This window comes from Musca vetustissima, unplaced genomic scaffold, assembly GCF_032173495.1.
Source record: "Musca vetustissima isolate MV318-11 ecotype Yass unplaced genomic scaffold, APGP_CSIRO_Mvet_v1 utg23908, whole genome shotgun sequence".
NCBI classification, from domain to species: domain Eukaryota; kingdom Metazoa; phylum Arthropoda; class Insecta; order Diptera; family Muscidae; genus Musca; species Musca vetustissima.
In genome coordinates, this window is record NW_026879590.1 from 149,832 (window position 1) to 175,769 (window position 25,938).

Genomic DNA, 25,938 nt, shown 5'->3' on the forward strand with positions numbered 1-25,938 from the left:
GTTCCCGCCGTTCTAGTAGATGGATTTTCACGAAGAAGATTTTATATCATCCGAAACGTAAAACACCTTATTGATCGCGGGTACCCATATCATTCAGTTGACAGATCTAAAAATTTGGCCCGAAAAATAGGTTTTTTAGAAATTTGATCGCACAAAATTCTCAACTTCGGATGAGTATTACTCTGAAGCTGTGCATACTACATACACAAAATACATATCAAATTACGCAGATTCGCGACTACAATAATCTTATAATCGATTTTTATAAATTCCTGTTTGCGTATTAAAGCTAGAAGTATAATTAAAAAAACACTCAAAATCGAGCTTCAAAATGTCAGCATCATTTAAAGGTAGATGCAGTTAAAATTTTGAAAAATGATACATAAGGGGCGTAGTCCCCATTTTGTTGGCTTCTAGTTTTCTTTTGACACGAAGACCGTGCAATGAGTGTCATAGTCACAAATCGATAGAGAACATAAAAAAACTGGTTCGCCTCAACCTGTTTTTACACATTTTTTTACATTAAAGTAGACACAGCTTCCACCAAAATAAAGTTTGGAGGTCAATATCATGAACAGTTTGCAACGACAGATCAATTAACCCAAAACTATTCACTTTTTGTCATATACTTAAGTAGTTCCCGAGTTATGAAGGGGTGAACCTCCGCTTCAGCTATGTTAAAAAATTGGCAATATTGCCCATATATTATATTTTTATGAAAGAAAAACACGAACAAACATTACGCAAGTAAAAATAAACAAACAATTTTTGTTTTGAAAAAATTATTGACATTTGAAACAGCTGTTTTTTTTTCTTCTTCTTTCGTTTCTCTTCATTGGTAGTCGTCTACGTCACATCCCAAATAAAAATATGTAAATAAAAATCGGAATGTTATGTTGTATGAGAGTGAGTTATGTGGTATGGCCAAATCCCTTCAACCCCCTCGTTTATTTTAAAAACTGCCACTAAATTGGCAGACAGGCGGCAGCCAACAAGGCACCCTGTATTTTTTGGGGCAGCAAACTTAAACTTGTGGTGTTTCGTCGTTTCTTGTGTGGGCAAAAAGAGAGTACATGCCTACATTTATTTTCTGTACGTGTGAGGGTGCGTGTGTGTGTGTGATGTTGGTTGTATGCGAATTGTTGGTCTGATTCAATGGATTTTTTTTGTCGGCACAGAGGAGGAATCTCGTTGTGGTAATGCTTCTATAACTTCTGCCATCGACAATTGCTCTTTTCTTGTGTTTTTGCTGAAGCGTTTTTTCTCGCTGCTTGTTATGTTATATAATGGCCATTATGTGGCCATTTAAGTCCTTATGCGTGAATAAATTTTCACCACACTTTTTCACCGTTTTAAATTTGAAATGAAAAATAGAACTGAACAAATTATTAATTTGCACACAGCTGGTTGTCATTTTTGTTTTGCTGAGATTTTGAAATCATAAAATCATCCCAAAACTGTAGACAGACAGACAGGGATTATTTATAGACGAGACATTTCGCTGTGAAAGTAGAAGTTGATTGCGTTTTTTGTTTTCGTATAGTATAAGAATTTCGCGTGTCGCAAATATTTTTTCGCATTTTGTCGTTTTTTTAATTTTCAATTTTCCAACTGGACGAAATGTGCTGATGAATAATTACAAAGTAATTTTAGTTTTCGTTTTTTTTTTCTCATACTCATTTCGTAGAGTTTCGCTAAAATTTCTTTCGTTTTTTTCCCAATTCAGCTAATTATTGTATTTCTTTCTCCTGTGCAATTATTGTCGAACACATATCAAGTTTTCTACTTTTTTTTTGTTGCTGTTGTTTCGATTTTGAATTGAAAACAAAAAAATAAAACGCTTTTATTATTGTTGCTGTTTGTTTGTTGTACAGAACATAAAATGTATGGATACCCAAGATGATATTGAAAAGAATCAAGAAAAAAGTATACCTAAACCGTTTTCGGGTCTGTTTTCACACTTTTTTTCTTATTATTTTTATATATCACAAACACACACAGTCAGTTCAGTTCAGTACACGGGCAAAAGGAAGAATGAATTTAAGAATCACGTCGCGGCGTTCAACGTCAAACGACAACTGACAGAACAAGTCTAAGGAATCGAGTAACAGAGCAATGAGTGCCGCCGCATCCAAATGCCAGTCGAACGGAACGATACGAAACGAACGAGAACCAACGACCCAATGGTGGTGGTGGTGATGATGATGATATATTTCTCTGAGAGGGAATACGTAAGTTTTTTTCATTTGGTGCTCTTCGTGTTCACAGTCCCTCTCTTTCTTTAATTATCCCTCAAAACTTGTATGGGGGAATTGTGGAAACAAATATATGTATATATTTTTTCGAAAGAGTAAAATGTTCTTTTTGTACTCTCTGAAATATATTGGCACGTAAGTATGTAATAAGATGTTACGTTGTCATGTGCTTTTGTGAAAAACAATAAAAAAAAACAAACAATGCAAAAAGGGCAAGACCAGTGCTGGGAATGCTGTTTCATTAAAATAAAATAACCGATAATAATTTTAATAAAAAATTAACTTTCGCCATTTGTAAAATTCGAAAAAGAGCAATTGCTCTAAATTTGTTTACAATTTTTACTACTGGTCTATTCCAAAACCTACAAGAATGTATTTTTTTTTTTAAATAAAATTATTTTATTTAAATAACGTTAGAGCTTTTTACCGGGATAACCTACTCAATGGGGACCCCCGCAAACGTATAAAAGACCACGATCTGCGAATCTTCACTTAAACTGTGCGCACGTTGAACAGAACAGGCGCAGTTTTCGCTTTGGCGGATTTACTCAAGAAGTATTGCGGTGGAAAGGGACTGGCGTAAGTAAATCAGATGATTACGCACTATATTATAGCCGTCATTAAACGAGACATGAACATATAACATAACATATTTAGCATCCATGAAGAAACATCCGACAACGGCATCAGGTTGATTGACTTCGCGGCAGCACCAGATTCAAACATCTCAATATACACAAGGCCACTGGGCTTTTTCTCGATCATACAACTAGAAATCAAATTGATCATGTTGTGATAGACGGAAGGTATTCATCCAGTGTTTTAGACGTTCGATCGATCCGAGCAGCGAATATCGATACCTTGTAACTGCCAAGGTTCACACGCGTCTTAATGTAGCAACAAAGGTGCAATAATTATATAGAAGCACAATGACAAAGAATTTCCATTGTGCTACAAACTGCAGCAAAAGCAACGCTTGGATACCAAAGACCACCATGAAAAAAACACATGATACGTGTTTCGTAATGCTACTGAGGTGAACTGTGAACTTCGATACCAAAGACCACCATCAAAAACCCAAAAACGCAACGTATAGGGCAACCCTGCAAACAGTAGCAACACACAATTCGCGAGAGAATTATCTGGAGAAAAAGAAAAACGTATTTTGAAAAAAGGAAAACAGAAAACGGTGGGCAAATCGAGATGTACAAGAGTCAGAATGTAGTCCGGAAATTTTACCATCAAGTAAAATACCAAACCAAACATCCTCCTGTAGAGATAAGGATGGAAACCTGGTGACAGATATAGATAGCGTCATGGTACAATTATAAAAGGTAACAGCAAATCCCAGCTGATTTGATTCCAACGTAATACTAGTGTCAATATGAATTTGACAAATTATGTTTTTAAAAATCACCCAACAGGAAAATTGGGAACGCATACAATTTGAAATTGTTCTTTATTAAATGTGCTCCCGTATTCAATTTACTCAATCTGCCTGCTGGGAAAGTTTCAGAAAGCAAATCTTTCTTCAAGGAAAAACTCGCTATTCCCAGCATTTTCATATGTGTTACACATATATGTGGTAATGGCTCAATTATAGGAAAGATGTGGAAGCGATAGAAATATAACTTTGAAAGATTTTCATTCACGTTTTTCAATTTTTATTTTGAAGATACGAAAATATTTCATTTTCAAAATAAAAATAATTTGTTTGTTTGTTTACATTTTCCTGTCAAATGAGTTGACACTAGTAGAACTTACAACAACAAATTTCCATGTGGTTGTTGTATCGTTTTTTGTACAACAACACTTGCTGTTACCTTCTATTATTATACCATGAGATAGCGTGTTGAGGATCTGGAAGGAGAATTTCGCAAAGCTTCTGGTAATAAGAGATGACGTTATATATTGTATACCACCTAGCCAAGATTAGGCCAGAATAGCAATCAATCGGCTGAAGAATAACAAAGCAGCCGGTGTTGATGGGTTACCAGCCGAACTATTCAAAACCAATGATTGCATGTGTGTGTCCCGTGCACAAAAAAGGACACAAGACGATATGTGCCAACTATGGAGGAATTGGCACTCTGTACACCAAACAGAACATGTTACTCGCCTACGCCGATGACATCGACATAATGGGTCGAACATTGCGAATGGTAACAGCCACCTCAGAAGGAGTCTGACAAAGTGAAACTAGCAGTAAATGGCGGAAAATTAAATGAACAAGTCTAATGTCGCGTATTCAATAGGTGGTTTGATTACAGAATTTATAAAATGTCGGGCGCCACGACTTAAGCTTAAGGGTCCTCTCTAAATAAATTAACTAATATGGGTAAAGAGAATAGGAGAATGTTACGGTGCATGGACATTTACGACTACACGCCATGTATCGTCGAGATCAAGCAATAGTGATCCGGCTGCTATGTGTGGTTACCTTGGTACCTGCAGCTGTACTTGTTACAAGTTCATCAAGTTTAACCCCAAAAATAGATTAAGAAGCCTACGGCAAGCAGGTCCGAAGTAATGTGCAGCGACGGATTTTTAGACTTTGACAAAATTTAACCGACTAACGCAAAATCGACTAATAATTTCATTTTTATGTAATTTGTTGCCAACAGAATAAATAAAATTGTGGAAAGTGTAATTATTGGGCAATTCGGGATTTGTGGTAATTAACTAATTTATGAAGAAAATCGAAACTCGAAACTCGTAAAGTCGATTTCGACTTTTAGATTTACTTATCACTAAACGTATATTCGCAAATTCTAAAGATAAAGTAGGTATCATAGAGGCTCTCAAACTTGCGTTTTTCCTGAAAAAAAAGCTCACAAAACTGACGGGAGTAGGCAAACTAAAACGATTTTTGGAAGACATTTTGATGAAAAATTATAAAAAAACATTTTTTACTAGATTTTTTAACAACAGACTATTAACAATCGAAAAATATGTAAAAACTTCTTAAAATCAATTTTTGGTTGCAATTCAAGCCCTGAAAGCCAGGTTGAAAACCCAAGTTTTTTTTTTTTTTTTTGGAACAACTCTAGTTTAGAAAAAAAGATCAGATTTTTCTGACATTTTTTCCAGAGGTAGGTATTTTTACCCTAATTATGGAGATATATTTTCTAAGGTTCTAAGGCCCATATCTTTTGATACACAACAGATACAGCCACATATATATAATTTTACTCAGGATTGGAGAAAACTATAATGGACCCAAGTTCGACTTATAGGGGGTTTTTCAATAAAATCGGGATCCAAAACCCAGTTTTTTGACTGTATCTCCAAAACGGTTTGAGATAACCCCATCATATCACCACTCGATAGAAAGGTTTTATAACCTTTAAAATGATACCCATTTTATATTTACCGGATCCGTATAACGGGGTACCCGTACCCGAACTTCCGGGTCAAATAACCGGGTACGTCCCCTAGGTTAGGTTAGTTTTGGGGATGTGCAGTCACATGCGTGACTGCAACACTCTGAGACCGGTTAGGTCCGTTGTGATCATCCACAAGAAAGGATACCGTGAAGAGAAGAGACCAAGAAGACAGATCTGTAGGGGAGAGAAGAGTAGTAGATTAAAGGAGTGAAGAATGAGTGAAGGTCGATGGTCCTATGAGTCAGACAGAAAAAGCATTACGTGCCAAGGTTATGTGCTCCTAACCATTTTATGTTTCTAATTAGAAGAAGCTGAGACCCGGTAGAAAATGAGCACCCATTAGTCTGTGTCGCCTGTAAGCCAGGGCTGGGCAGTGACACAGGAGATGCTCAATTGTCTCCTCCTCGTCAACACAGAGTCTACAGTAATCAGTTGCATCAAGATCCCATTTACTAGTAAGGGCCCTGATGTTGCAGTGACCAGTGATGATTCCCGTCATCACTCTAATTTCAGCTTTGTTCAGGTTCAATAGTGAGTGCGTTCTTTTGGTAGACAGAGTCGGCCAGATTGATCTTGACACGTTGCACCTAGGTTCGTTGTGCCAAAGTTTGCGGGATGTTTCGTCAAAGAAAACCACCCATAGAAAAGACATATGGGTGGTTTAAGTGAGTCATCAGTTTCTAGATCGGTGGATTGAGATCCTCGTCTAGCTAGTTCGTCCGCTCTTTCATTACCCAAGATGTCACAATGTCCTGGTACCCAACACAACCGATAGCTATGATTAAGTTCTTCCAGAGCTGCTCTACACTTGAGGACGGCTTCGGATTTGATGTGGCAAGATTTGATGGCTTTAAGAGCCGCTTGACTATCCACAAAGATATTCACCGGTTCAACGACCTCAGCATCCAGGTTTTTTATCAATTCCGCTGCCTTCCAGATCGCGAAGATTTCAGCTTGGAAAACACTATAATTACTATCCAGCTTGTAGGTCAACTCAAGGCCTAACCTTTCACAGTAGACGCCTGCCCCAGTACCTTCTTCCATCTTGGATCCGTCTGTATAGAAGGCCAGACCGTCCAGAGGAGGGTTACTTCTTTTCCAGTCGTCTCTACTAGGGATAACGGCATCAACATCGTCAAATCTAAGGATTGGTGATATATAGTCGCTTAGTTTAGCGCGTTGGTCCAATGCTATACCTGGTTCCGCCAGAGTTTTTGTTCGTGTAGCCTTAGGGCGCTACGCGCAGCCTGACACTTAATGCTGAGGCCCAAAGGCTTGAAGTACAGCATTGCGTTCAGAGCTGCTTGTGGCGTACTCCTTCTGGCTCCTGTAACTAAAATTGCGGCGGCTCTTTGTAACTTGTCTAATTTACTAGATGTCGACTTGAGGCTCAGACAGTTCCACCAAACAAGAGAGCCATAGGACAAGATGAGCTTCACCACAGTGTTATACAACCAGTGTATAGTCGATGGTTTAAGCCCCCAACTTTTCCCAATAGAGTTCTTGCATGCATAGAGTGCAATCATTCCTCTCTTCGCCCGCTCCTCAACGTTCCTTTTCCATCGTAGTTGACAGTCCAGGATTGTGCCGAGGTACTTTGCTTCGGAAGATAGGTGCAGTTGCACCCCATCCAATGTTGGTGGAACAAAAACGCCGAGCTTACGCTTCCTAGTAAACATTACCAGTTCCGTCTTCGTTGGATTTACACCAAGACCATTTGCTTGGCCCAGCGTGACAGCGTCAGTAAGGCTCTTTGCATAAGCTTAGAGATTGTAGACGGAAATTTCCGGAAATCAATATCACCACGTCGTCCGCGTAAGCTACAACTTTGATACCTTCCCCGTCCAATTCCCTCAAAATTATGTTAATTACCAGTAGCCATAGTAAGGGCGAAAGCACCCCTCCTTGGGGTGTGCCTCTAGTTACCGTTTTCCTGATTTTTGTATCCCCTACACTTGAATTTATAATTCTGCTGTTAAGCATTTTATTTATCCAATATGTCAGAGTATCAGAAATGCCAACTTCCCTAAGTGAGTGGTTTATGGATTCAAGTTTAACCTTGTTAAAGGCTCCCTCTATATCTAAGAAGGCGGCCAGCGTAAAATTTGAGTTTTCCATGTTCCTCTCAATATATCCCACCACTTCGTGCAGTGCAGATTCCACAGACTTGCCCTTTATGTATGCGTGTTGTGAGTTGCTGAGAGAAGTGGTGTCTATACGACTCCTTATCTCCAGGTCGATCAGTCTTTCGAGAGTCTTGAGGAGAAAGGATGATAGGCTAATGGGTCTATAGTCTTTTGGTGCAGAGTGGCTTTGGGAATATAAGTGACCTTTACCTCGTTCCATAGATCCGGAACACACGAGAGAGTCAGACACGCAGTATAAATCTTCTCAAGGATCAGATAAATACTTGGCGAGGCATATTGAAGCATCGCCGGAAGAATACCATCCGGTCCTGGCGATTTATACGGCTTAAATGTGTTGACCGCCCATCGTATCTTATTTCTGTTAACCACCCTGCTAATGAGATCCAGATCCGGGATGGCAAAAGGCCGAGTGTCATCACGATCACCGTCGATGGTACCCATGTCTTTGCAACCCGGGAAATGAGTCTCGGCTAGGAGATTAAGAGTCTCAGAACCTGAGTCCGTCCACGCTCCATCTTGCTTCTTAATACTACCGATGGACTTCGGGTCCTTGGATAGTAGTTTTCGAAACCTAGCAGCGTCGTTGACCCCTTCTATAGACTCACTGAAATTTACCCATGACTTTTTCTTCGCGCGTTTTATCTCACTCTTGTATTTATTGAAACTAACGCTGTAGGAGTTCCAATCAGTGTCGAGTTTAGACTTATGCGCCCTGTTATACAGTCGTCTGGTCGCTTTCCTGAGCTCACCAAGTTCCTTGTTCCACCACACTGGCCGAGATTTCTTCCCAGGATGTGTGAGCGGACAGGATTCCTTATGGCAACATAGGAGAACGTCCGTTAGATTTTTCACGGCCCCGTTGAGTTCCACAGCTGTTCCTAAGTTTGTGTTAAGAGTCAGCTGGGAGTTCGTTAGCTCCGTGAATTTCTCCCAGTTTGTTCTCCTTGGATTCCGATAAGGCTGTTGTCTATCTCCGTCAAAAGAGTACTCGAAGAGAATCTTTAAATGATCCGAGAAGGAACATTCATCAGATACCCTCCAATTTCTGATAACGGAGTCGTCTAGATTTGAGAGGGTTAAGTCGATGACCTCCTCTCTACCCCTAACTTTAAAAGTCGGGTCACTACCCCTATTACAAATACGTAAATCATAGGATAAAATAAAATCAAAAACTTACCTCGTATGTTTGTGTCCTTGCTACCCCATTGAAAATGGTGAGCATTTGCGTCGCATCCCAAGATAACATTGCAGGTGCTCATCATTTCATCGAGCATCTTCCGTACACATGTGCCTGGTGGGTCCCTCTCCTCAAAGGGCATGTAGACTGAGGAGAGCAGGATGGCCTTCCCCGTCTTGTTCGCCAGCCTCACAGTGCACATGTCACCATTGCTGTAATTAGATAGAAATATTAAATTTAAGCTCTTCTTACCTACTATGCACGTTCTCACCTTGTCCCCCGTGGACGTGGCGAAGATATCAAAGTTGGCATTCCTTAGTCCAGAAACCATATTTTTATAAATATATGGCTCCTGAACCAAGGCAATGCCCACTTCCGAGTTCGTGAGGGACAGGAGTAGTTCGGCGGCTGCGTAGATTGATCTGCATTATGCGCAGCCTACGCCGCTTCCCCACTCCTACTGAGTTCCGGTGGATGTGTTCAGTCGAAACCGAACCCATCCTGAACCGAAGTTCAGTTTCCCCTCACGCTACCTGAGATACTTCTCCCCTGGTGGGTCAACCGCCACTCTCGCCACCATACCACCATCCTCGTTACAGGGAGTTAGATTGACCACAATCCAACTCGATGTAGTGAGGCTGGGGTTTTGTAGCGCCAGCATCTTCAGCAGGAGCTCCTTATCCAAAGAAGGTGGGGAACCCAGGCCGAAAGGACCCGTCTTTTCGGGATTTCTGCTAGGGAGACCGCTGCAAGGTTAGCTCCTTCCCAGAGCGCGCCAAAGCCACTAACGGTTTCCACAAGGAAAACCTTGGATTTCTTGTTTAAACAGTTAATGACTTTGGCACCCTTCTGCATGAAGTCACTACCAAACTGTCGGTCCCCTTGATCCATCCCGCAGACGATAGCCGACCGAAGGGCTCCTTCAAATAGCAACCAATGACTCTCACTGATTCTACCCTGAGGATCAGCTTTGTCTATGATTGCCACAAGAAGGTCTTCATCGGTGGCTACCTTAGTTGGTCTTTCATACGGCTTACGTCGTTGACTGCGAGCCTTGGAGGTCGCCTTTCCAGAGGAGGTACTCGGTCGCTTCTCCGCAGTTTGTAGTCCAACACAAGCCGCATAAGAGGTAGAAGGATCTACCAGACGAGAAGTCATCGTCTTCTTGGGTGAGGGTTGAGGACTCTACGAAGAGCGGATACGCTTCACAGATTTATTCTGTGGGGCGACATCTGCTCTCCCAGGAGACGATGGTTCCTTCGCTGATTTTCCCTTCTTCCTGTTTCGACCACTCGTGGATCCACCCAGCGCCTATGCCTCCCCCTTGTCGTTAGGCGCAGAATCGGGCTTTGAGACAGAGCCCTCTGCAGGTTGATCACCCTTATGGGTGCCATTCTGTTTGGGGATACTCTCAGTAACCATTTCCTGTGCATTCTTACGCGGGTTCGGCTTGGAACTGGGCTTCAGGTCAGAGATCGGCTTGGCACCAATGTCAGAGACATTGGGCTTCGCCGATTCTACTATTTTTGTGCGAGCAGTGAGATTCGGGAGGGAGATCTTGTCCATCTCGAGTTCGCGATGAAGAGCGTGAGGATAAATTCTTTCGAATTTCCTCACATATCTCATCTTACCCTTGATGAGGTGAACCTCCCTCAACGAAATCAAATTCGCGTCTCGCCCCACGAATTTGCGAAGATACGAAACAGCACGTTTGTAATGCTTCGCATCGGTCACTTCTCGGGCCTTCCCAACCTTCGAGCCTTTGTCCGTTTCCGGGGGATCAACAGATTCCCCATCGTCTGACATCACCTCTGTTGCGGATTGCCTCCGAAGTTTGTCGGCTGGTGCCGACACAGGACCTGTTGAGGACGGACTGGAAGTCGGTCGGACAATAGGGTCCACACTTCTTTCGTCACTGCTATGGCAATCCCCCTGTGTAGACTTGGCTGGGATCACCGTGGTGTCCAGCTCATCATCAGTTAGGGTAAGATTTAATAACAGTTCCTCCGGAAGCGTTTCCCCGCATTGCTCTTCCGGTACCAGCCTGTCCAACTAATCGAAGAGTTCCTTGCTCTGTTCCTCTAGACTATCACGGATAGCGCGTAGAGTCCCACGTAGGTCGTCCCCTCCCAGAACTACAGTCCTGTCAGTCAAAGACTGATTTTCATCAGTATTGACATTCTCGTTGCCAAAGGAATATTCGGTTCGTCAACGTTTTGGTTTGTAATTGATGCACTTGTAGCAGGTACGGCTGTAGGTGCCAAGGCATCCACACCTAGAACAGCCGGATCACAATCGCTTGATCTCGACGACACGTGGCTTGTGACCTCACCAACGATTGCCGCCGGTACTGGGTTATTAACTCCCTGCACCGTAACTTTATTCTTTTTGCTTCTTTTTCCCATCTTAGTTAATTTATTTAAGGGCACTACCCCGATCCATTTTGGTCCACGGGGGATCCGAAGATCCCCAAGGTATCCATGAAGTGTAGAGAAAAGTTGATCTAGGAGGCCTAGCTCAGTTTTTCTCTGCACATCAAGGATATCCCCTTCCCATCCGCCACCCGGGAAGACGCGCCTAGTAGATTGGCAACTCCCCTAGGGGGTACGTCCCCTAAGAAAAAATGATATCCAAACTCTGGAAAACTTTTAGAAAAATCTTATCGTTTTTAATAAACTAGAGTTAAGGTTTTTTAATTTTTTAAAACATTTATAAAATTACATTTTTAAATAATTATATATTTATTTGTTTACTTTTGTATTTTATTATTATGTGCCTCATCGAAATATTGATTTTATACTCCATGGTTCTTTGGACCAAATCCGTTTCAGATAAATTGGACTCATTTACAAATATTCGCCCGTCCGTCTGCGTGTCTGTCAGGCTGGTTGATGTGCAAGATAATTCTCGAAGGGAGTAACCGATTTCCTTCAAACTTTGCACATCGTAAAATTTCTTCCAAACATAAATCTAATATCGGTTCACTCCTTCTGGTACCTCCCCCACAAAATGGTCTAAATTTTGCTGAAAATTAATTGGGAACAGGCCATCGGATTTGAACCAAACTTTGACACCCTAATATTTTAACTAAACCTGTATAATGTTGCAAGATGGGACTTATCTGAAAGCTTTTAAATCTCATATCCATCAAGAACCGTGTATATGCCTCCCCAATCTATTTTGGATAAAATTATTCATGTATCGCTATATTTTGAGACGCATTTACCCAGGAATATGGCTTATAAATGTGTATATTTATATACAAAATAAAGCGATTATACACGCGGAATTCTCAAATTATGTATTTGCAGATGTTTCTACTTTCAAAATACTTTTGACCGCAATTTTATTGGGCGGATTTGAACACGGCTGGTCTCAGTAGATTCAGCACGTAAAAAAAAACTAAAATCACGCGGGATATACATGAGATATACATAAATCGAAGTGAAATCACGAGTCCTACGGTCCTATAATAAGTTTAGGGCTTCAACTAGCTCGTCCGAAAACAGGGAAATTTCGGCTTCAAAATGTCAGAATCCGGCTTAGTTGAATGCGGTGGAAATATCGAAAAATCATACATTAGAACTATATTGCCAAGTGGTGTTCTTCAATTCAGTCGTTGACCACAAGTCTGTAAATGGTGTATTTTAATCATAAATTAGAAATAATCAATAATTCGAGAAAACAATCTGATAGGGTGGGTTTTGAAGATGTGTATTCCTCAAGGCAAAATCCTATGTCATTATCTTTCATTCTCATGACGTTCAGTAATGCGGAGTGATTTGAAAGGTAATAGCAATGATTGTCTCAAAAAACAATTTCAGTTATCCGATATTTTCAGTTATTCGAAGTTTCACATATGCGGAGTAAATTGTGGGCCATTAACCTAAAATAATATTGGTACTGGAAATCTATTTACATATCCTATATTTTTCACTTAAGCGACTTACAGTAAAGCGGAGTCGACTGTACATTTTGATTGGGGTAACGCAGAGAGCTGGAAACCTAAAATTTAGAATGTGGGTCACTGACGGGGAGTTAGAAAGAAGTACCAAAGGGTTTTTGGTACTAAATTTAGTGGTGGTGATGGTATGGGGGTAGTCTTGAAAAGGTGTTAGAAAAGGAACCTGTACGTATTTGCTAAAATATATAATAGGAATTCTGATCAATTTTAAATCTGTGTAATGGAAATAAGTAAGAGATTTCGGGAAAATAGTGATTATGTGTATGAAGAGTACTTAATGGTAAAAAACTTGATATTAGATGTAGGAATAGAAGTGGATTTCAGAACTATAGTACATCAAATTATACCGTATTCACGATTTCCATAAGAAATATTATTATTTTTTATACCGTTCACCACACTGTAGTACTGGGCATTATGTCTTTGTGCATATGTTTGTAACAGTCAAAAGGAATCGATATAGACCCATGGTTCCTTTTGAGAATATGCATAGAATCACTTTCTGAGTCGATTTACGCATGTCCGTCCGTCTATCCGTCCGCCTGTCCGTGTATTTTTGTGAACAAAGTACATGTCGCATTTACGATTTGGATGAAATTTGGCACATGTCACTTATTTTGTCCAAGGACGAACCCTGTTGAAATTGGAGAAAATCGGTTCAGATTTAGATATAGCTCCCATATAGTTTCGTCCGATTTTAGGTAAATGGTGCACCAAACTCCCAATATTTGTCCGATTGAGACAAAATTTTGCACAGAGTATTGAATCAGGTCTAAATTGATACATGCCAAGATTGAAATCGGCTCTGATTTAGATATAGCTCCCATATATAGTGTCGTCCGATTTTATGTAATGAAGCACCAAAAAGTAAAATTTAGGCTAATTGGCACAACATTTTGCACAGCGTACTGAATTAGGTCCAAATTTGTTTATGCGAAGTTTTGTTGAAATATGTTCTGATTTAGATATAGCTCCCATATATAGTTTCCTCCGATTTTATGTAAATGGTGCACTATACGATCGATGTTTGTCCAAATCTTTTGCACAGAGTACTGAATTAGGTCTAGATTGATGCATGTCAAGGTTTTTATTGGACTTTGTGTCGAGATAAATTTTGGATAGCACACTGTGTTGCAGCATAGCAAATGGTGGATGCCACGGTTGCTCAAATACGTCCATTTATATGTTGATCTTTTACATAAGTTGCTCGTTGATTGGCATTCAATTTTTCATTAATTTCAGATTGGTACCCAAAATGGTGAAGGGTATCATATAGTCGGTCCCATCCGACTTTTGAACTTTCCTTGCTGGTTTTTTGTATTCCCTTTCCGCATACGAAGTAGCGGCCATTTTGCTAGTCTATTTATATTTTCTTCAGTAGAAGCTCTACATCCACCCTTCTCAAACCCACATCGAAATAAATATAAAACACTTGATTATTATTATAGAATACACCATAGTTAGTATATTTTTGTCCGTAAAATTTATTTCCGATTTGTTGTTGTTTTTTATTTTTTTGTTTTGCAATAACAAAACTAAGTCTAAAAATTGTATGTGTGTTTTTGTTCTTCTAAAAAATGAAACTTAAAATTAACAGCATTCTTATTTTGTTACAATGGTTGCAGTTGTGATTATGCTTATTATGGTCATATCGATGAGGATGTCTATGGGTATGTATGTTTGTATGTGTTAATGCTAATTTGTAATTAATTTACAATCGATCTAAACTACAATTATGATATTTATTATTATTATTGTATTAAATTAGTTAATGTATATGTATATCTATGTTTTTTTTTTTTTTTTTTTTTTTTTGCATTATAAACATTAGAGAAAAAAGTCAACATTATTTTGTGATTTTGTTTAATAACAAACAATTTATCGCATAAAAAGAAAATAAAGTTAAATAAATATCATTCTAATGGGATAATAGAATAGTATTTGTGTAAAATTTCAGATATATTAGATAATATAAAGATTAACAGAAACAGATTTGGTAATAATGTAAATGATATAACAATTCTTAAAGTTTAGTATAAGTGTGCTAGTTTTTTGTTTGTTTTGTAAATGGGATATTTATTGTTTGTGTAAAGAGACTAACTACCCAGCAAGGGCACACACAGATAGAGTAGTAACGTGGTCAGAATCAATTCAATAGTAAAATAAATGATAGCTAATCAATTTGCCATAAAATAATGCAATATATGTGTACACAGGCGTTGTACCAGGGGGCAAATGTAATGCAAAAGGAATTGAAAAACTGGACGCAACGAAGGAAACAGCAAACACAAATGATGCTGCACTGTCTCCACCAGTGCAGTGAGCAAATGTCAGTTATTCGAATCCACATTCAACTGCAGGTAATAGTTTTGTTGTGAGCCAAATGGTCGACTACAACTACTGCTGTCGTCGTCATCATCATCGTCGTCACTGTCATCGTTGTTGCGTCTGTTATGTTGTTGCTGGCCATCTTCGTCATACGCCCATTGCATTTCTTCGCCAAATTTGTGTAAATGTGCTAGATTTTTGTAGACATGCAATTTTCTATTGTCAATATACGATTCGCAGGGATAACACCAAACGGATAAATCACTAAAGCTCAAAGCCATCGGATGGGATGTTTCGATATTGTGGAACATCATATGTTCCATAACATAACGGCCGCACAACACTTGGTGGCAACTGAGACACATCCAGTTTTCAGCCACCGAGGAACATTCATTGCATGGTTGATTTGTATTTATTGCTATGTTTTGGAGGGCGAGGGAGAGAGAAAGAGACACGATAGAATCACATTAACAATTATTTCTTTTGAATATATATAAAGGTACAAATTATTATAAAAGTACAATTACAGAGCACAGAAAATAAAAAATTCGCAAATGTAATGATTGCAAAAAAGTATATAAATGCCTTCAATTACAACAATGAAAATATAAAATATAAATTATGAAAACAAATATTTTATAACAATAATTAAGTTTAATGGAATTAAAGACTATCCCCTTAGCTATATTTGGATATGTAGAACCAAAATCTACATCTTATTTTTACTCCTGAATGTGATGAAAAGCTTTGAAAATAAATATAAGCAAACAATAATAAAATCTGAAGAAACGTTATTTCCATGGCAGTCGATTCTATGCACCGGATTGACTTGGAGGAAATTTCCGACCAAGAATTGTCAACTCAAATACTACATATTATGCATATGGAAATTTCCGGCAAAAGGTAAACCAAAGCCGAGGTATTTTTTTTATTGTGCTTAAATACGTGGAATAAATAACGTCAAAAAGTATAATTTTTTATTCTTGTTCTTTGCATAAATACGAATTTAAAGGCTATAAATGCAGACACTGCAGAAATAAAAACTGCAAACTTAAAAAAGTCGCGTAAGCTACGTCGCCTGAGTGACCAAGAAAAATCCTTTGCAAATTAAGGATAGGCCAAATTTTGAAAGTGCAATATTAATGCTTGATATCTCTTATTAATGTAAAGTATATTTAAAGTTCAAAATGTTCTCGCAATTCGCAGAGTTTCCCATTATTAGCAATGATTTCTAAAGTCATGTATATTTGAAGTCGCGTGAGTGACCGCTCTTTAGTGGCTTTTATCTCAAAAGATAAAAACCAGAGGCTCTTAAATTCACTGATAGTACTCCTAAAGTGGCACAAAAAGTATTGAGGGTGGATAGTAAAACATGTATTTGTGTTTGATTTATTTAACATTTAAAGTTTGATTTTGCCTCCAAAAGTCTTGTAAGTGACTGCGGAAGTGTCCATATATAACTCTAGTAGCTATGAATTAAGTTGAAATATTTGTAATGAACTTTAAACTGACCACTTAAATTACAAAGGAATTAAATAAAATATTTTTTTTTTCCAATATGGCACAGGCACCCCGAAAAGTTTACTCTGCGCTGGAATTGTAGGGAACCCAGAATCTTCGTATCGTTTGTAAAAAACGCATCTAATACAACGTCTTAGTCCAAAAATGAGACACCCTTAAAGTCTTCTCATTTTGTTTCTCTTCTACATACAACGTATGTAGAGAGAGGTTCCGTTGGAACAAGATTGAACGCCTAAATCATATGAAGTAGGCATGAATAGCATTCACATTGAAGCAGTCCCCATGTTATGGGCCAATATCATATGAAAGCAGTTTTTAAAGTCCACCCGCTACCAGGCTTCCTCTGATATGATTATTTTCTTAACATAAATTTATTTTTGCAACAAAGAAAACCGTTTGTTCTAAAACAATTTCATTAGACTACTTTGAACACGCTGATTACCATGGAAACGGGCCATAAAATCGGGCATATATATATTCAAACCGATTACTTTTGTTAAGAACTGGACACACAGTCTTCTCCTCCTTTGGAAAAGCTACTGAGGTTGACTTCGCACGTGACGTATGAATTCTATCTATTAAGAAGTCACTCGCAATGTCTATTCGAATAGTTCCGAGAGGACTTCCGAAAGAATTTGAGATTCCTTTTAATTAGAATAAATTCCTTGTCAGTGATCAAGTCTCCCGTCCGATAAACCGGTTGCAGAAATTAAATGCTATCCGTTAAATCTTCTTGTCAGAGATCTCTCCTTGTCAAAGATCTCTTTCGAAGTATTCTGGATATTCCATGATTAATAAAGTTAATGATATAACTACAGCACGCATAAGGATCTGGGTGCAGTGACACTGAGATTCCTCTTAATTAGAATAAATTCCTTGTCAGTGCTCTCCGTTAAATCTTCTTGTCAGAGATGTCTCTCGAAGTATTCTGGTTACTCCACGATTTGACTTATTAATATATTTAATGATATAACTACCGCACGCATAATTATCTAAGTGCAGTGACAATATTGTTGGATTGTATGCGTTGACCATTTTGTCTTCAAATCTTAGTTTGAAGAAAATGTTAGATTTTTTAACGGCGATCTAAGATCTAATAAATAATTTTCATATGTTAGATTTATATTTTCGTGTGACAGGAAATTGTCATCTATTTAATCCAAAAATGGCGATGGATTCGTATTCGGCTTCAACTATGAATAAATTGTCACAAGGTTATGACTTATTTTTCATTTGTTGGACACCAGCGAATTTAATAAATATTGAAAATAAAAAAATATTTTATGAAAGAGTATTGATAAAACTACAATGCGTGGACATGAAATAATGATTTTCTAATGAAACGTAAACGTATATCATTGAATGAACCAAAAACACAAAACTAAATTAAAAAAATACTTATATTCTTTCGCTTACATTTTGGCGCATCCTCTGGATGCAGCTGTGATAAATGAGGACAATTCTTTAAAGGCACAACAGCAAACATTTCATTATTTTCAAATGCCTATTTGAATGTCGCGCGCATTTGTATTATATTTCCAAGTATTTGGACGTGATGCATTTTAAGAAATGAAACAGACAAATGTTATGTTGTGATTAGACAATCAATTTTGAATTTGGCATAGACGTTAGACGTTAATTACCTGCATGTGCTCTGTGAGAAATTCGGTTAGAGTTTTGACTTTTACCTTCGGTTTACTGCCACTTGCCTCTAAAGATATATTCGATTGGGCGTCGCCGGAACCACCAGCAGCACCCTGTACATCATCCCTTGTAATATCTAAATTTTGTAAAGTAACAGAAAGAAAATCCTCATTGTTGTTCTCGCCCGACACCAGGGGTAACCGTTTGCCAAAGGCTAAACTTTTCCAATAACGCTCTTGGACACTAATGCAGTTCTGTAGTGTTTCCATGCAGCTCAAGTAGGCAACCGTGGGTGGACGCGCAGAACTGCCGTTTAATTGCACTGATGGTATGGGATCACCTAGCAATGACTTGGTGCACATAGTCATAGCATAGGAAATTGAATTGACATTATAACCACCCTCTAGGCAGACTATTATGCGACCATTGGCCAGAGCCGAGAGCCAGTGTGTAAAGAGACCATAAGCTTCAGGTGTTACTTTGCAACCACCAAGTGGATCTCCAATAGCAGCATCAAAGCCGGCCGATACTAAAACTAATTGTGGGTCAAACTCATATGCGATGGGCATTATTATATGCTGGAAGGCCATTATGTATTCCAAATCGCCCATGCCTTTCTGTAAGTGGCAAAAAGAGAAAGGGGAAAAATATATTACTTATTAGTGGGATTACTGGGATCAAGTCGGACTATATTAATTAAAACCAAAATACAAATGGTATCTCAAATACGACGAATACTTCAAAATACAAACCTTATTCCATGGAATGTTTACATTAAATCCCACACCAGCACCTTTGCCCACGCAATCATAGTCACCATCTTTACTCTTGGGGAAGAATGAGGCATTGTCATAACGATGTATACTTATATATAAAACTTGTGGATTGCCCTCGAATATGTGCTGGGTACCATTACCATGATGAACATCCCAATCAACAATAAGAACTCTTTTCAGCCCATGATCACGGATGGCATACTGAGCCGCAATAGCCACATTATTAAAAATACAAAAGCCATGTGGTACATCGGATTCGGCATGATGACCCGGAGGCCTGACAATGCAAACGCCACTACGTGCCTCTCCCGTCACCACTTTATCCACAACTTGCAACACAGAGCCGGCAGCTAGTGTGGCACATTCAAAAGTTTTTGGATGGAAGTAAACGGAATTGAATTTGGCACCCATATTCTGCAATTCATCTTTTTCACCGATACGTCTTATGGAATTCAAATGGGATCTGGTATGAGCCAAACAAATTTCGTCTGTTGTCGCCGAGCGGGAGGGTAGTTTTTGCATGCGATCTAATAACTTATAGTCTTGATGCATTTCATAGATTTTTTGTATACGTGCCGGTTGTTCGGGGTGTCCTTCTTCATAGGTGTTGGAATGCTGTAACATAAGTTCGTCGTAGACATAACAGACACGAATCTTGGGTGAAAATAATTTTGTTTCTAGAAAAGAAAGAGATTGGGAATATATTAAAAAAAACATTTACTTTGAAGAAAATATTTCCACCACATACCCGCTTTTAGTCTTTTCAATCGTTGTGCATTACGTTCAATCACATCTAATGGTATTACCGGACCAGTACCTCTGGTAGGGAAGCGTTCTGGCAATGGTGGTCCCCCAATAAATACACGACTAACTTTGTGTAAATTATTTTGTGGATTGACATTATTTATATCTTCCATTGTATAGGTGCCTTGAGCTTGCAAACACTTCCAATACGAACGATGGGCAAAAATGCAGTTAAGAATTGACTCTTGAATGGAGGCACAAGGTGGTTCTAGTTTCTCTACTAAGGCAGGACATGGTTCACCTAAAAGGGCTCTCAATGTTAAAGCTGCACCTTCGGCCAGTGAATCCAAACAATAGCCACCCTCTAAAACAACAGCCAAACGAGAATTGGCCAACTTCAGAAGAGGATTTATAAGGTGGCTATAAAAGGCTGGTGTTACTTCCATTTCGCCCTCAGGACAACCCAAGGCGGCATCATAACCAGCAGACACAATAATTATTTCTGGCTGAAATTCACAGGCCACCGGTATTAAGATCTGTTGGAATATGGCCAAGTAATCGCCATTTGTCATGCCCGTTTTGTTGAGGGGTAAATTAAAGTTATAACCCAAACCGGGGCCATAGCCAATGGCATCATAATCTGATTCCTTTAGATTTGGCCAGAAGGTGCCGTGTTCAAAACGGTGAATTGAAAAATATAGAACTCTGAAAAAACAAATAATTCCAAAAATGTTTTGATTGTTTACTTTGCGAAAAACAACTCACCTTGGGTCGTGATAGAAAAATCTTTGTGTTCCTTGGCCATGATGTACATCCCAATCAATAATCATAATCTTATTTACTTTCAGTATATCGAGGGCGTATTGTGTAGCAATGGCCACATTATTGAAAAAACAATAACTTGAATGAGAAGCAAGTAAAATGATTTTATACAGAAATGCTTTTTATTTAGTAGTTTTCTGGAGGACTTACCCATTAAATTCAGCCTTCATCGCATGATGTCCCGGTGGTCGTATTATGGCCATGCCATTTTGAATATGACCACTGACAACATTTTCTACTAAATCTATTGTTGATCCGGCTGCCAATAGAGACAATTCAAATGTAGTCTGGCAAAAAGCAAGAAAGATTTCAATAGACAAACAACATGCATTGCAATTATATAATATGCCAAACTTACAGGATGTATATAAACTGAGTCATAATGTGAACTGAAATCTTCCATTTTCTCATCGTCATGTACACCGGATGTTTTTTCTAAAAGTTTGTAATGTTCCTCACTGTGCAAAAGCATGATCTCATCTTTTGTTGCGCGTCGCGATGATATAAGCTGGCATCGTTCCACCAAATTTAATTCTCGACAACTGCAAATAAATATAATTTAGAAGAAAAGATGAGGGAACAGGATTATATTTAATATATCTTAATGATATCAGTAATAAATTCGAAAATATATCCTGCCCTGAGACATAAGAGTGTAGCTGCGACTCAATCAAACAATGTTTGTTGCTGCGGCTTTATATGGAAATTATTAAATTACTTTAAGTGCAATAAAATGTCTGGTTAGACAAAATTCATTTGAAACGAGGCATTAAATCTAACAGTGTACACATATGTATATGTGTACATTTCTCATTAAAAATCCTAATGAACTAAATTCGTACATACATAGATTTAAATGTAAATTATTACCCACCACAAGAACTAAAACGAAAGAACATACTTGGAAAAAGTTATAAAAAAAGAACGAATGAAGAAATAGGTAGAAATTAATTAAATCCAAATAAGCGAATCATGTTTTGTTGAATTAGACTGTACACCATTCATGATAAATTCTAAATGAAATCAAAAAATAACATCAGTGATTTTGGAAAAATTAAACCTTTGAGTCAGAGTACATTAGTCAACGCTTAAAAGAGAGCTACCAATTAGGTAGCTACCAGAGAGAGGTTACAGCTAATGACTTTAAGACATAATTTGATTTACGGACCGGACACAACTTTGACAATGTCAAGCTTCCAGCTGGAAATTTTAGCATATCGACGCCTCCGAAGAATAGTATGCTAAGTCTGAAAAGTGAGTTTTTCAGTAGAAGCTCTCAAAGCATGGAAGTTTCTTATATCGTACGTGCCATGCTAAGTAAATTTTTGCTTATAACTTTGGTTTGGATTGGCCGATGATTACCAAAATTTAAGAGAATTTAAATTAAGGACCGTAGTATCTAAAAACGTAAAGAACTTTAAAACATGCTAAGTCGACTTAGCATACTATGGTTCGGAGGCGTCGATATATGCATAGCATATCAAATGTGTTATTTGGGAAAATAGTTATGATTCTTTTTCAAATTTCACAAATGACATTCTTTTAGCAATAACACTTATTATCACTCATTTGGGACTTTCTTTTTTAAGTTAATCAAAATTGAGTTATCGAAATGAGCCAGAAACGGAAACTGTTTGTGCAATCAAGATAATAATAAACCAGTGAGCGGAGTAGTATAATCGGGGTCCGACCATATGATACCCCACACAACTACCATGGAACTCGGACTTTCTGCAGACTTATATTCCGACCCTGGGCAATATTTTGTGATATTTTCACTCTATTGACCGATTGAAGGTCAAAAGCTCCTCTTTCTTACCCTGGCATATTTTCCGAATCATGTTTTTTATACTGAAACCTGTTGGATATTTGACACGCCAAATATTGATAACCGATAATTATCAGAAAAGTTGTTATTTTTGTAAAAGGTTGGCTGTTGGTGAAAGTTATTTCCTGAAAATATTGACAGAAAACGGAACAAGGAAAATATATTAATTATTAATAAAGATTGAAAGAGGGTAGCCGGAGAAACTGTGCCAATTCTCTGGGCTTTAGCCATAAATCTATAGGCAATAGACTTGTAAGCTCGGACGGACAATTGAATAGATGCTGTGTGTCGTGAAGCCTTTGCTGGCAGGAGACACTCCTATTTAGAATTCCGGGGACAATGCGCACTCGATACCAAGTGAGAACATTGCTGTAACCGGACCTTAGTTGTGCCAGAATCGAACGGGTTTGCCTTGGAAGAAGCCTCTCACTGTCCGAAATTGCAGGAGGATTTTGGAGCAAAACTTTTTTTGCATCTGTAGCCAGTTGATGCACGGATTTCATCGCGTTCGCTATCAACAATCTGTTAACAGCCGATTGAATGTCGTATTGTATGTCACCACCCGGACCAGACCACCCCCCAGATTTTTATAAGAATAGTAAATCTAAATTTTTGATCAGATCCCCTTCCCCGTGTGATGTGTTGTAATGTTCAGCCTATAATAGCCTAGAACGACTAGAAAACAAGATAAAAATAAAATCGTTGGTCCATTTCATTCCCTAAATTTCATCTATCACCAATTTTCATCTATCTATACCCTCTAGTGTGACAATGTTAATACTAAACAATATGATTATAGCAGGGGTCTACAAATATTTATGTTTACCTCCATCATCCGGTTGCATACAAATAACAATTGGTATCAATTTAAAGGTCAGCCACTCTTCTTGCAAATCCTGTCAACTACTCCGGTATATGTCCTTCAGAAGAATGCAAATTTTACCAATTTTTACACAAAACAGTGGGTCGATTTGGATCGCTAAATAATTATTGGCCGATCTTCAACAAAATAGTCATGCTTATTCATTCTATGGTCAGACCCCTTTCTGTGTGTAAAATTTCGTAATATTCGGGTCTAATTGTGGTCTCTAGAGCGACCAAAAAACTGATAAAGTTATTGGTCCATTTTATCCCCTAAACATTAACCGATAATTACAAAAACAATAAGGGTCTTCATTAACCAGAACTCCTCCCACATGTACATTTTCTTGGCGATTGGTCCATAACTGTGGGCTGTACCGTGTTTACAAATTATAATGGACAGACGGACGGACGGAAGGACACATATATCTAGATCGAGCTAGTCGAGATATGACGCTCGGTATACTATAAATTGGGTCTAGGACAAATATTTCACGGCGTTACAAATTCTTGGTGCCACACAAAGTTATAATACCCTAACAACATAGTTGCGTCGGGTATAAACACGGAAATATTCAAGACATTCTCTTTATCTTCTTTTATCTCTTTAATTTTTCCTGTTAAAGAAACTGACGTATAAACATTGTAAATAAAAAAGTCTACATACAGGATGTCACCAGTCTGTAGTGTCCACCCTTCCTTCGGGAATCTCTGAATATTGCAATAAATATTATCTACATTTATTCAATGAACATTCATGAATGGTGATCACATAAAGCGCTTGCTCGATTATATCACTAACGATTTCAAATGCCTGGAATATCTTAAGCCTAAAATAATTTAGTTTCAACCTCATACATACGAATTTGAAGTATATATTTAACTACATACCGATCCAATACTCTTATAAAACGTTCTGGGCATTCTGGGTGTTTGTCATCCCAAAGGCAACGGTGTTGGGACATTGATTCATCATAAACCAGCCCTGTTGGACGTTGTTTCAAAAATTTCGCATTGACAGCCTGCAAAGAAGCGAAAGATCAATTATTAATTTAATGACAACTTAATTTAATTTATATTTACATTTTGGAATATATCCTTAACGGTGCCATCCAATTGTGTGGGTTGTTGCATTTTCAATAGCTTAGCCTTACGCTTTGCCTCCTGTAGTGCTGCATTCGGCTTGCGTGTCTCAACTGATGATTTGACCATTGCTCGCGTTTGTATTTTAGATTTTTGTGCTCCCCGTCGTGTCACAATTGGTGAACTCTGATAAGAATGGAGAATTAAATTTTATTTATGTATCAAAACAAAATAATATTTTTTTGCTTCTCAAGTGCAATGCAGCAGTTGTTTACGTTTAGATAATGTTTTTTAAATTTATATCTAAAAAAGTTAAACAAAGAAAAAAAACGATGTTTCTTTGCAAAGTTATCTTTACTTCGTAACTTTATAAGTTTTATTAGTGTTTGCTGTTAGCAGTCGGCCGCTAAAAGCGCACAACAGTTAAGATTAAAAGCCGCCACTGAACTGATTCATTCATCAACAAAATGTTTTGAATCCAGTTCAGTTTACCTTGTACTTCTCATGCTCCCACATAAACGTGAATGAACGTGAGCTCAACCACTACTGGTGGTATCTTTTGTTTGGCCACAAAAAAATGCCAAACAACAAGACAAGCTTTTGTTTGGGTGTTATGGCGTTCTTGGTTTTGTATTTTATTTTTGTAGAGGAGTATGTACGTATGTAAATATATATACATGCTTATTAATTTCAGTTACCGGTGAATTTTCGCACTATGAATTATTTTTTATTTTTGCCATATCTGAATATAGTATAGGGTTTTGACGTCATTATATTGTTACCGTTTTGGGAGAGTTAAATGACGATAAGATAATCTAACTATTAGTATATTTTCCTAAAGGGAAAGTACTTTTTTTCAGTTATGTTTTAGAAACAGTCATCCTTGAAATAAAGACATACAGAAATATTTGCGGGGTTTTGTGTACTCCCCAAGCAGTGTATTTCCCAAACCCTTATGTATTGCGTATAAATATATGACTAAAAATTGAATTTAATTAGAAAAATAGTCTTTGCATATCAATTTTTGTTGTTCCCACATAATTAGGGACAAATAAAATAGATATATAATTTTAAATCAATGCAAAATATTGTCAAAAATCATCACAATAGCCAAAGAGGAACAACCACACTAACATCATAACTTCAGAGAGCTGTCCATCCCCTCAGATATTCTTGTAGCGAAGAAGAATTTCCGCAAAATCGTCACGGCTCTATATAGCCTTGCTGGACGTATACCCAAAGTCGAAGCATCCCGGCATAGGCCATGGTTTCGCCCATGAAACATGAATGCTTCGTCATACTATCCTTAAAAGCCCAAGGTTTAGATAATTTCCTCATGAAGTCAAAAGGCTAGTATGCGAGAATAAAATCCAAATTGTTACTAGCCCACTTGAAGAAGTCT

General features: G+C 38.1%; 1 protein-coding gene across 1 annotated transcript; it reads right to left on the reverse strand.

Moving 5' to 3' along the window:
* Positions 1-15,259: 15,259 nt before the first annotated feature.
* On the reverse strand, positions 15,260-24,728 carry LOC133324556 (histone deacetylase 6; the record flags this gene model as incomplete). The annotated part of the gene is made up of 10 exons (XM_061533397.1): positions 15,260-15,675; positions 18,195-18,282; positions 18,422-19,039; positions 19,175-19,875; positions 19,947-20,647; positions 20,708-20,842; positions 20,915-21,051; positions 21,123-21,306; positions 24,345-24,475; positions 24,537-24,728. Coding segments are annotated over 10 exons (3,303 nt in total), but the record flags the coding sequence as incomplete, so codon positions are not given.
* Positions 24,729-25,938: the final 1,210 nt, after the last annotated feature.